We start from the raw sequence: 13,591 nt of genomic DNA, 5'->3' as shown, positions 1-13,591 counted from the left end.
TGATGAATTGTCTTAGAGTAAGACAATAAGGTGCTGAATGGGAAACAAGTCGGAGAAATAACCCCATATAAACAAATTAAAACAAGCAGTAAAAAAAACCCTGCTGCGTGATAGAAAATATTTTGTAAAGTGAACAAAAAAAATCAAAAGGTAGGCAGAGAAAGATCCTATGTATGTGTGGTATAAAGTAAATATTCAATCAATAATGGAATTTACCTCTCTCAGTTCTCCAATTCTGCGAAGTGCTTTATCCTGACTTTGACTCAGAATGCCCTTAAAAAAAAGGAAGAATAAACATCAGGTGTATTTAATGTAACTTTATGTATAAAGTATAAATAAATTAATAGAATTCTATTTCAGCAGAAGCACTCATGATTTGTATTTCTCTTTCAACTCAAACTTGATCTGTAACTGTTATCATAAACGGCCAACTGTGGGTTGGCAATCTATCACCTGAATTCAGCTGATGCAATAAAAAAGGCTGGAGTACAATAGCTTCACAGTTATTTTGACAAACCAATATTAGCTTGGCTTCCTTAGAAATCCTAGCTAAGAAAGTGTCTTTTGTTATACACACACACAAAATATATTGTGTAAACACACACACAATGCGCTGAAAATTAAATCTGTACTTGCACTACACGTTTAAGATTCAGAAAAGCACTCAGGTAAGAGGATGAAAAGTAATGCTTACCTGTAGCTTCTTCTTCTCCCGCTGGATAACTTGATAAGCAGACACTAGCTGAAATATAGAAATGAGGTATAATGATGATAATGCATCCGCTTACAGGTATCAAAATAATTTGCTTAGTTGTATCACAATCTGCATTTTCAAACTCTTTACTTCCCTTGAGAAAGCTATTGTGACAGAAACATACTTAAATTTTCCCAGTGTTTCCTTTTTCCATTTATAAAGTATCTCCAATGTGTTAAAAAAATAAAAGCCGACATGACAAAACAATGAGGTTACTCTGCGTTCATGCAGAGTTTTCCCTTCACTAAAAAGACCTCTAAGCACAGCCATGCTTCAATACAGGCAGTCAAAAACCCAACTGCATCAGAAAGTTACATCCCAGACAGCCCCTCCGCAGGGATGTACGTTTGTAAGGCTACACGTCCCAGAGAGCTTAGCTAAAATTAACTTTACCATGAGTATGCATTAAAAAATACACTTACAAGTCCAGCAAAAAAAGGTCTGTGTAATACTGAATGCTCTCATTCCATGTGCTTTGCACATACCCAGCAGACAAAGAAAGACTGGAAGTGGACAATATTTCTCATTGTAAGCTGACAAAAGGACTTAATGAATAACTGCACAATTTAGTTTAATTAAAAATTTGTTCACAATTGCCTAAGCTGTCCAAAGCTGAAGTAGCATAATGGCACTTGGAACTAGAATATTCCATTTTCAAATTGCTGAAACATTAAAGGAAAACAAATCCAAAACACCAAAACTAGAAATCTCTAAGCCAAAAGATAGCTTCAAATTCTTATTTTGAATAAATTAGGATTTTTCAGTATTCCGTATTACTTTTAATTTCCGAGTCATACTTATCTTGCACTTAAAAGAAAACTAAAACTACCATATATTTTGAGATGCTAACTTTGTATCCTACTTTAAATGAGAAAAAAATTTTACATCCTAAATTCCCATTATATACCGAAACTACTTCCTTCAAAGCTCCAACAAAACAATTTTTTTCCATCTGAATTAAAGAAACTCACCAAACCAGAAAAAACCCAGACCTTTTTGATAAAGAAAATAAAGACTTGCTGGACAGACTACACCAAAAAAAACAAACCAAAACAAAAAACCCAAACCCAAGGAACACCACACCAAACCAAAACAAACCTACAAACTGAAGAATTTTCATTTTGGCAACACTGTTTACATAAACTTTTAAAAAATGTATCTTACTATACTAGCCAGAAGAGAATGAAAAATAAATGGGAGACAGCAATTCCTGAATTAATGGAAGACTACTGTTTTTTCAGGCATATGCTGAATACTGCAATTACTTTATACGTATTTTAGATTCCAGGGATTTTGACACTAATAGTCAAAAGTCTGCACAGGAATTTTTGTATTTGAGGGCAGCAAACGTTTAAATAACTGTAAAAAACAGTGCAAATGGCCAGTTTTAAATGCAAAACATACACATACTTTAAAAAAAAAAAATAAAATCCACCACCATCACTTTTCCCAACAATTTGGAAACTGAGTAGTAAAACTATCATTGGTTTTCACTAAAATAGCAAAATAAATAGTTGTTGAATGAAATCCTTCCAGGGAATACCTGGATAGTATGGGGAATAAAACTTATTTATTGAAAACAAAATGCTTGCCCATCACATGTCCATGGAATATACATTGTATTGTATGTATACATACACTGTACTTCAAGAACAGGTTTCAGAAGAAAAGTAAATTTGCTGTCATGTGAGTAGAAGCCATGCTCACCTCTGTACTGAACTCCACCCCTTGCTACGGGCTCAGCAGAAACCATCATAGGCCTACTTTGTGTAACTACAAATTCATCCCTATTACTGACAACATGAAATTATTTACAAACAAGAGAAGAAAATTATTTGCATATTTAACTACCAGAAAAAATATTTGGCCCATCTAGGCCAAAAATAACAAGACTTACAACAATAGCTTAACTTTCATGTTAGCTGTAAGTTGACCCATTTGCTCCAAACAGGAAAACAAAAAGATTATCCACTACCACAGTATCTGTTAGCCTCATCTTTTTCCCCTCTCCGCCCAGGTAAGCAGGTAACAACATTGCCTACCTCTGAGTATTTTCCCCTATAGTTGCCTAAACTGCGCTCCATTCTGCGCAGCCGTTGCAGCAACTGCTCTTTGCTGAGGCTGTCCATATTTCCCGGAGGCTCTTCTGTTTCACTTTCAATGTCGGATGGTGGATCAAAGGTGGGACCGGATGCATCCAAGTCCAGTCGATTCAATGAGTCTCTTGAAGAAGTTCGTACCAGGGACTCCTTAGAAGAAGAGCGGAACAGGGACTCTTTTACTGGGCTTCGGAACAAAGACTCCATGGAGGGAACTCGGAGCTGGAGCCTCTGGGCAAAAGACTGAGCGTCATTCAGCTGCAAAAAATTCAAAGCAAGTAATTACTTTTGCACTGCTTTTAGGCAGACAAACACACTAAAGCTCAAGAAACAGAGACGAGACCTGGGCAAAGGAACGACTATTGCCTAACACATGCATGACACCAAACAGCTACCACTCCCTTAGAGGAATCAGCTCCTTGTGCAGAAAAATCAAGCATGCAACTACCAGATGTGGGCAATTTCAGACAGCAAGTAAACCCAATAAACTACGGCTCCGATTTAAACTTCTAGAAGTATGTATTTCTGTGTAACCCCTTTGAAAAGTGAAGAATATGTAACTAAAATGAACAGTTGCATTTACCGTTGTCCCAAATTTTTTAAAAAAATTGTGACTCACTTGATGCTTTAAACAGAAGACTGTATTTATCTCAAAGACACAAAGATATTTTCCTACGATTAAGAGAACAAATTCATTGTGAAAGTCCTGGTATGATAGTTAGTTCTAGCATGCCATCTTAAACAGTTCTCTTCTCTTTTTTTATTATTTTATTTTAAAAGGCTTCGTGATTTTTACATAAAATGCTACTATTGATTTATGCGGCTAAAGTACTTATGCTGTTCCACACCAAAAAATTCTGTGCTATGGTATTGCATGCTGCTGGTGCTACAGAAGTGGTTTGAAAGCATTACTGCGCGATGCTGCCCCCACAATCAAATGTTGGGACACACGTGCTAGGAGCCACTGCTAATCCCACTCCGGCAAGCTCAACTTTTTCTGAGATATACTGAAGAATGACCTTCACCTTTATCACTAGTGTCAGTTTTTTAAGCCTATCAATTCTTTTCCTTCAGCTAGAAATTAGCTTTCTAGCCAGGCAGTGTGCCCTCTGCTTTTGAAAGCGAGGTTAACCCTCCATATCCCGTGCTGGCTGTGTCCGTGAGCAACGAGATGCTCCTCAACGCAGGCAGCTCATCGTCAGATCCTGCTAACCTGTCCCTACAAAAAAAGCTCCACGCATCAGTGACAACACTTAATACCAGCTAACGGGATTATATACAAACAAAACATCCCGGTATCCTGACAGGCAAGTAGTTGTCATCTCTACTCCAGCATGAAGATACATATGAGGCACTCAAACCAACATAACACAAAGACAACAGGGCAGTGAAGGAGGAAACAAAACCCGCCATACCTGCGGGGAGGCTGGTTCACTTCCATTGTTTTCTGTGGATTTGGGAAGTGGTTTAGTCAAGTTCTGCAAGAGGAAAAACAACTGTGAGAAGGAATAAATGACAAGGACTGTAATTCACTTGATTGCTACAAACAGCATCTGTGTTACAAACAGCATCCTTGCCTGTGTTTTTAGTACTTTCTTTTGAATGTTTATTAAGATGTCTTCATGCAAACAAGCTAGTTTGTTAAATTCAAAACAGATTGCTGCAATATACAGAACTACAAAGCAGCTATGTGTGCATGGATTAGTATGAGACATCTGCAAATGCTGACATCTCCAATTAAATTATTCATAATGATTATTTATGTAATGTTTATGCACAAATCAAAGAAACACCAAAAAGACAAAATGATAGCAGGAAAAATCTAATTGATGACCAGTGGTGTTTACAGCCAACAGGAGTAAGAGTGGAACCACACTGTCTTTCTCTGTTTAAGTACATTTTGGGGGGGCTGCAGGGGAAAGGGCCTGGAAAAAAAGTGACGGTAACAGGCTGTTTAAGACTCCAAACAAGCACAGGAAGAAAATCAGACTTTCAGAAAAAACATCCTGTGCAAAATTTCACTTGTACATTCCTTTGCAATCCCAAACAAAGAAAAAGCGAACAAATAAGAAAAACTTCCCCAAACCCCAAACAAATACAACAAAAAAAATACAGTTTTAGTTGGTTTGGCTTTTTTTTTTTTTTTTTTAAACAGAGTTCAGACATTTCTGCACCTAGTCTGTCTATCCTCCTTTTCCTATTTCCTGTGTTCAGGTGTTTTCTAACCTGTACAAATCCAGACGGTTTTCTGCTGTTTAAACCAGGTCAAACTGAAGTAGCAAAATATGCTAGAAACCACCTTGGATATGAATTTTTTTTCCAAGAGAAGCAAAACACTAAGATATATCAAACAAAGTATGAGGAATTTGGCTAAAAGCAGCGTAACTTAATTTTTAATCAAGATGTACCCTGATAGGTATACGCGAGCTGTAAAATCTAAGGTGTATATACAACTAAAATATCAATCATAATAATCCATGTATCTGCTACATAATTACACCAACAGCTTCTACCCTGTGCAGATATGCAGATAAGCATACATAAACGAAGACGAAGAATAATTCAGTGTAAAAGGCCTTCAGAAAGGCTCAATGTAGAAAAAGCCTAAGGCAGTACAAAAATGCCGCATAAGAAAGAAATCCGGACGGTTAAGGAAGCCAGAGAAATAAGCTGTCACCCAGATTCAGACAGAGCGAAATGAGCAATAACCAGCCATACAAGAAGTCTGTTTGGATTTGGCAACTGCGCTTCACCTGGCGTGAACAAAATGTGCAGTCTGCTTCACAGCACTATCCTGTTGCAGTGGATTTGTTCCTACTGGATTAAGAACTCTTTCTGGGTTTTAAACTAAAGCACTCCTACGTTTTATTCTTGGCCTCATTACCTGCTCTTTTTCATTTCCTAACTGTAAAGTTAATAATAAGGGTAACCCAAATAAAAATTTATCTTCTGCTTTGCAATTTACAAAGCATCTACTATGCTAGTACTGGACTGACAACAGACGAAGATGAATACTTTACCAGGAATTACAAACTAACTATAAACTCTTCTTTCAAAAATCATATATTCTGATGCCCATAGGAAACTATGGAAGGTTTATAAGAATTCTTATTGATAAGAATAATTTAATAATATTTAAGATCTAATTTAAAACACGAGATTAAGTAGATTTATTAAATCTTACAAGGTGTTTATAAATATAAAAAACATGGATGCTGGTCTTTTCTATCAAGATCCTTAAAGAGCTGCCATTTAAGGATCTATGAAGATCCCTTAAAAAATGGCCATTTCAAAACTAAAACTAATGCCGCCACTTTAAAAATTTTCCTGTTAATTGTGCTGACATCTCTGTATTCAGTCTGTGTGAACAAAAGCAGAACCTTTATTCGGGATTAGACTTCCTATTGACATAAAGCATAAAAGGGATACACTGGTAATCTTTTATACAGAAACTGGACCACCACAGGTATCTAGCTGCTGCAATTCTAAATCACTGTGCTCTAGGGCAAAGGGTCATATTCTGATGTCCACACAGTGAAAGGTAAGCATGAATGGAAGTTGCTATTTAAAGTAGGGATTCAAGAGGCTTTGAAGAGCTTAAAAGCCTTAGAATTTCATAAGCCTTAAGAGATATTTCAGCAAAACTAGAATCACAGAGCTCAGGCTGGCGGTTTGGAAGTCTTGAAACCAGCAGAGTTACATAGGGATTCTAGAGACCAACAGAATTGTTTCCTCCATGAACCCACAGAACATACACAACTTTATCCGCTACACTTACAATCTCTAATAAAAAGGTTGCTTTTTGTTATTAAGATGTATAAACCAGAGCTCAGTTTTAACTGGAGTACGTTAGGGTGTTCTAGTGACATCTGTACTTCCTTACTTCCCTATTTCTGAAATGCGAACTAATTAATCTTATTTATTTCTCAAAGGTATAAACAGATTTGTAAACCTAAAGAATGAAAGCTTAAGTGTCTGCATTTAAAAACATTTTACTGTTCTCCCTCCTTCTCAGGTATTCCAAAATGGAGTAAATTATAGAGGAAGGAAGAAAATCTTAGTAGACGTTTTCTTCCCTCGTTTTCCTTTAAAAAAAACCTCTCTGTCCAAGAATATTTGAACTGTTTCTTCATGCAACAAAACCCACGCATCTTAGTAAAGATTTTATACTAACTTCATCTATGCCACAATTACAGTCACTTCTCTAGGATGCTCACTGTATTGGAACAGACATCACCTGCACACACACAGTTAAAATACTGGCCTGTTTTAGCAAAATTAATACACATTTGTGTGTGTTGATGAAACTTTCCCTCTCCTGCACCTTCAGATTACCTCGGTTTCCCAAATGTATAAAATAGTTTTTAAACATATATTTCTATATAATCAGCCCTCCTCTTCCCTATAAACTTTTATATCATCGTTTTCTCCCTCTGATTCTTACTGTGAGAGTACAGCTCTAGAGCTTTCAAAAACTTCAGAAAACAAGATCAGTTTTACAGGTAATGTATTATTAATACACATTGGTATCACATTAATGATAGCTCTTACATTATAATTATTTACCATGTATGCAGTCTTCTATATAAATACGCAAGTCAGAAATTCCTGCCACTAAAGTATATACTAAAAGATAATAGAAAGGAAATATTTGAGCACTCACAGAAATATGTCTTTTGAAATGCAAATGTACTAGGGATATTCTGCAGTGTAGTGAAAAACAGCCCGCAACTGTTAACGGATGGAAGTGTAGAAAAGCTTAATTAAATTTGCAGTGAAACTTTTAAGTAGTGATCACTGGACCTGTAATATGGTCAAAATACCTAGAACTGAAAAAAAAAAAACAAACCAAAAAACAAAAAACACTGTAGTAACTGATTCAAATATACAGATTTCAGCACAGTCTGAATATTTTCTTTGCTCCCAATCAAAAATTTCAATCTTGAGAACATCATGACTGAGCTAGTAATGAATCTGTGCTCTAAGAGCACGTTTTAAACAAGTATAACCCTTTACAAAAAATTAAGACTTTCCACAGATCACCTTTTTAATCACTGTTTCAGTCCAATCTTGCTTAGCTTGAGAGAGATAATTCCAACACAACATGGTGTGTTGTGCTATGTCCATCTGCTTATCAAATTTCTATCCTGCTACAGCTTTATTTACTTGTCATTTTCAGCTTCTGCATGAGCAGCAAAAAAGCACTTGCTAAACTGGAAAAGCAAAGTAATCACGAAGTACTAGGACAAGCTGGGACTCTAAAAAACACTGTGTTTTGGATCACTATGGACTTCAAGAATGCCATGCCTCTGAAGAATGTGAAAGATGCCATCCCAGTTCTGTGACAATAATAAGAAGAACACAGCTTTGTACGTGCAGGTGTTAAAAAGTAGAAGGCTGCTTTCCTCCCTATGCCTCCTTCCTTTTCTCCACTCTTTTCTTTCCTCTCACTGACCTCCACTTGTATACTGTGAAAACACCATTTCCAAGCAAAGAAAAATATAATAATAGCTGCCAGGGTACCAACGAAAAGTAGCTGAATTTCAGTGTCTATGTGAGATAATTATTTCCTGCTACCATTAGTAGTAAATGACATTGTGAAGCTTTCACTGTACACAGCAAAAAGCATGTAACTTTTAGTGAAAAACAATCTCAGTGTTTATCATATCCATTTATCTTGAAATACACACAGACATACATAAAAATGAAGACTTCCAATGGCATTAATGAATTCTAAGCAACAAACACACAAACTTGTGCAACAGTTATTTAGAAGTTGTGTAGAGTATGGTTACCTGTATAACAGAAAAACGTGTTAAATTTTTTTTTACGTTACAATAAATTCACGTCATACAGCACACCAGCCAGGAGCTACCAAGGTACTACCTCCGTGAAATTTAGTGCAGGGTTAGCAACAGGGTCGTTAAGATAGATGCCTTTGTGAGAACAAGCCACAAGCAACACTAGGTTTGCCTTCTAGTACAGTACTCTCCTCCCCCTGCTAAAGGCATCACTAAGAGGGGTGGGAGGACTCACCACACCGTCACTCTGTGGCTTAGGTTGTTTGGTGGGATCCAAAGCAAAGATAGTATACTCAGAGAGAAAAGCAGGTTCTGCTATCATCCCGGCTAGCAGCTGTCGTTCAATGCAAAAAGTAGGAAAATGAAAATAAATCAAGTAATAAGGTCAAGAACTTTGCACGATTTTACTCATTTTTTCCACACTCTTAAAAACATTGTAATTATGAGACAACAAATATTGATAGAGGCAGGATGTAACCAGAAAATATGCATTAGATCAATTCAGAACAGCCAAAATATAGTTTTGATCATTTAGAAGTAAAGAAACACACAAATAAAAAAAAAAATCCTAGTTTAGCCAAGGACAAAGACAATGTTTCAGGCACTGACAGGTTTTTTGTGGGTTTTTTTTTTTTTTTTAAACTTCTGTGGATGACTTATCTTCAAATACCACTGAGCCTTCTCTGCTCTCAGTTATGTGTGAAAAACTTGTTATTCTAAAAATTCTATCAGTATTTCAGTTACAAACAACATAAATTGCATGCTTTTGACTATTTATCTTCTAGTGCTCTTATACACTAGAATTCTAATTATATTAAAAAAAAATCCTTACAAAATTTTTCTATCTACTAGCAGACTATGTTGTAAAAACACCGCAAGTTGAATTAGCCATTTTATCAAGTCAGAGTTAAGGAAGAGATTTAAATTCCTAGAGCAGAAAAACATGAAGAGAAAGAGACTGGAATTTGAATTCAAAACGGATATGGATATGTACATGTAATGTAATGCAATCGAATGCTGTTACGATGCTGTAACAGATTTTTAAAAAAAAAAAAAAAAAACAAAAAAACACAACACACACCAAAACCAACCACTACAAAACTGTGAGCTGTCTTCACAGCCAGGGTATCTGCAGAGAACTAATTCTAAAATTTATGCCCAACTTTTACTTCTCAAACTGGTAAGCAGAGTGACAATTAATTCTGACTTCTATTATTCAACTGCCCTTGTCACGGCATTCCCAAAGCTGGCATGCGACAAGTGCTCCAATAGTTCACTTGATTTGTGAAGAACTAGCTAGGGTCTGAGAAACTCGGGTGAAACTGGTCACTTTTAAGGCACTACAAAAACGAGCTAACAGAAGAGACAGTTCCATTTCTCCTGCTCCCAATCTTATTTCCCATGGCCTAGACACACTTGCCCAAGTGCATCCACTGTGGTTGCAGCCACATTCTGAGTTTGGTCAGGTCATCAGGCTCTCTCCCTCAGCCTGTTAGAAGTATAATTCCTAAGAGTAAGCTGTGTTAAAGCTCCTGCTATATATTTATTCAGGTATGTAAAACCCAGGTAAGTTTCTTTCCTCATCTGAGCTTTTAGGCAAAACAAAAAGAAGGAAGCTGAGAAGCGTTAATGATTCCAGAAAATTTTCGTTAAGTGGTGACGGCTGGAGAGGCACATAGCCTTGGCCATGCTATGCATTTTGTATTTCTTGAAAGGGTATATGCCAGAAAAAGAAATGGCAAATACTATGTAGACACAAGTGTACAAACATACAACAAGCAAACCTGATGGCCACGTGATTTAGGAGCATGCAAATTCTCAACCACAAATAAAATGATGAAATCTTTAAGATAAAAATTACTTTGTATGTTTAGAGAAGACACAGTTTGCAAAGCACTCATAAATGGATTATGGCAAATATTATTAACCAAAAGATTACGAACATTTTCAACATGTAACATGTATTATCTTCAGCTTAGTTAAGTCACTTTTAAAAACATGACCATTAAGAACTCCAGTAATCACAGATGGTTCAAATTATTTCTTCATAGTAACAGTATGCTAATGTTTGCTTCTCAAAATACTAAATTGTGACATTTCACCATAGCATTATTTTGCTTAATCCTAAATCCATCAAAAAGTACACCAAGCAACTTGCATTAAAAACAATTCCTATTGAATCTCTAACAAGTTAGTACACTTCACCCAAATTAAAAAAAAAAGAAAAAAAAAAGACTGTCAGTACGTTCAACATCCATGAACTGATATATTTTCAGTCATCCCCTGACCATTGTCAAGTTCTAACAGAAGGCTTAGACAAGTCTTTCGCAAAACATTAATTACAAACCCCAAAACATATGGGTAAGATGGCAAAGAGCTTTAAACCATGGAAAGAGTTAATTTTAAAAATCCACTCAAAACTACCTGGTAGACAAGCAATAGGGAGTGTATGTAACTGCTTTTTAGCAAGATCAGAAAATCAAGCTATCCAGAGCCTAAAATATGCCAATCCACGTTACTAACTGTTACGGTGTTGAGAAAAAGAAAAAAAGCCTACGAATAAAAACCGATGCAGCGTTGCTTGAGTTTGCAGATGTACAACTCCAGGGTCTCTACCTTAACTAATGCTTACACAAGCAAAAGAATACAATTAACAACACTGTTGAGTTTCACAGATGTGAGTCAGAACCCTGATGCAAGAACATCACTAAATCATCTCAGCTTCACCCTACAGTTGCTTGAGTAAAGGCGTGCACAAAAGGGAAGGAGCTAACCCTACAAATAAAGTAGGGCAGAAGACAACAATACTGAGGCAGAACAGTAATCACTGTATCAAAAAGAAATAGCAAAATATTTTCTTCCCAGTAGCCAAGACAAGAGTTTAACACGTCAAATAGCCACCAAAGACAGAATATACTCAGACGTGGTCCAAGAGTGATATTTCCATAGCACATTTAGAACTGGCTGCATCTTCTCATTAGTGAATTCATCCTCCATTCTTGGATGTTGGGTGCCCAACAGTGAAAAATATTTAAATACTTGCTTACAGTGTTTTTGTTACTCCAGCAGCTCATTACCTGCTAAGTTTTTACAGCTAAATTATAGGCAGAGTTGTCTAATGAGTCCTATAATTACACTACCTAATGCTTTCCAACATATACATGTGTTTTTACCTGCACTTTTTAATTTTTTTAATCAGCTATTCAGTAGGGCTTTAAAACTAGCTGTCTCATTAACTTGGGGAGGGGAGGTGGTATTAAAAGTCACTAAAAATGATTCACCTATGTCTGGAAAAAAGTCAAGAAACAACCTGCTGGTCTGCCAAAATTAAACGGATATCAGTATTTCCACAATGGCTTATTGCACTTCGGGATCTGGCCTAAAATCCACTCTGAATTATCTTGGTAGCTTCAGAAACATCAAATATATCAGGTGCTATACTGTCTAATGTACTACTAGTGCCACATTAGCGCTATATCATTAATGCAATCAATAAAACTAGACAAGCAGGGAATCCAACTGGGCTGAAGCATACAGGAAACAGACAGAATGTGCAACGATGTAAATAATCCTTTAACTAACCTTTTCTAATCCTCTGAATGTCATCAAATCACACTTGAGGCTTGCTATAGAAATCCTACTAAGATCTTCCAACATTCTGTTTCAAACATAGTCCAGGGTAAATGAACTCTCTACCCCATACTGACCTTAATCTCAGGCACCAAATTAAGGCTATGATATTGCTGATCTTTTGTCACATTATTTAACTCCTTTTCTTTGCAAGTAAAATCATACTAACAAACAAACATTTCTCTCTTGGAGAGAAAGTTACAAATGAGGTAAAATAGGTGATGAAGCCAGACACCAGATGACGTTATGTTTCCTTCAGTACTAACAAAGAACAATCCATAAAGTTATTTTTTAAATAACCTTTGCATTTCCAAAATCCTGAACAGTTTTTGTAGCCCTCAACTTTGGCCTAAATTAAGCAGCCTTACTTGCTCTTTATGGACTTTCTGAACTCCAGAACCAACTGCGTTCATATTATTCTTGCTATTCCTTGTCCCTCTGAAGGATTACCACGCTCAAATCTTCCTTTGCTAAGATTCTGATGAAGAGGGCGCAAAGGCCAAAGTACATGTGATCCCTAGATCAAAGGGCTTCCTTGACATGCTGTGAAACAAAAACCAGAATTTCACAGGGATTAGAGTTTGACCCGTCTCATTGCTCTGGAGATGGCATAGTTGAATCAATGCGTCTCACATACATGTAATACATGTCTGATTGCCAAAGACAGTCACTTATTCCCTTTCAGGAAAAAAAAAAAAAGACGACAAACAATGGTTCCAAATTTCAGATTAACCTGTTATCAAGCAAATTTGAAAATTCATACATTTTGTTAGCGAAGTGTATCACGGTATACGTGCGTTCGTAGTTAAGTCAATGCTTAAAAGCTTCTATAATTGTACACGGACAGTTTTGCTATGTTGTACACAAGCACAGTAAGACAGAAAGAAAGGGATCAGACTACAAATTTGTCTAAGGGACAAGCCAGTATTTGCTCTTCTCGTTCAAGGAGCTGGTGGATGTCAGCTATCAGGTAAAAAGTTAAAAGTTTCAACTGACAAGTAACTCATTCTCTACAGTAAAATAAATAAATTTGGTTATTTGCCCAAGTTGGGGAATACCAGAAAAGAGTTGTGAATAATTCAGTAATTTGCTGATTTACACCAATATTTATTTACAGGAGGCCTGTGCAATTTGCAACATAACCTTTTATGCCTCATCCCTACTGTGGTCAGGGTATAGGAAAAACTGAAGATGTGAAAGTTCAGGGTTTCTCTCTGCAATTAAAAAAGCCCCAGAATCTAAGAGGGCAGGACTGCATTTTCAGAAAGAGGTAGTAAAGAAATCAAACACAAATAACACACAAGTAT

The 13,591-nt window shown here is 36.4% G+C and overlaps 1 protein-coding gene across 1 annotated transcript in view; it reads right to left on the bottom strand.

Moving 5' to 3' along the window:
- Window positions 1-13,591, bottom strand: part of LOC128905166 (golgin subfamily A member 4-like) — a 71,509-nt gene that overhangs the window by 44,930 nt on the left and 12,988 nt on the right. The window contains 5 exon segments of the mRNA XM_054190780.1: window positions 217-273; window positions 695-742; window positions 2,797-3,111; window positions 4,269-4,331; window positions 8,890-8,988. Of these exon segments, the coding sequence (XP_054046755.1) occupies window positions 217-273; window positions 695-742; window positions 2,797-3,111; window positions 4,269-4,331; window positions 8,890-8,988 (582 nt within the window).

Source organism: Rissa tridactyla, chromosome 2, assembly GCF_028500815.1.
Source record: "Rissa tridactyla isolate bRisTri1 chromosome 2, bRisTri1.patW.cur.20221130, whole genome shotgun sequence".
In the NCBI taxonomy this organism is placed as follows: domain Eukaryota; kingdom Metazoa; phylum Chordata; class Aves; order Charadriiformes; family Laridae; genus Rissa; species Rissa tridactyla.
Note: the sequence above shows the minus strand (reverse complement) of the source record. Positions and strands in the feature narration are given on the sequence as shown.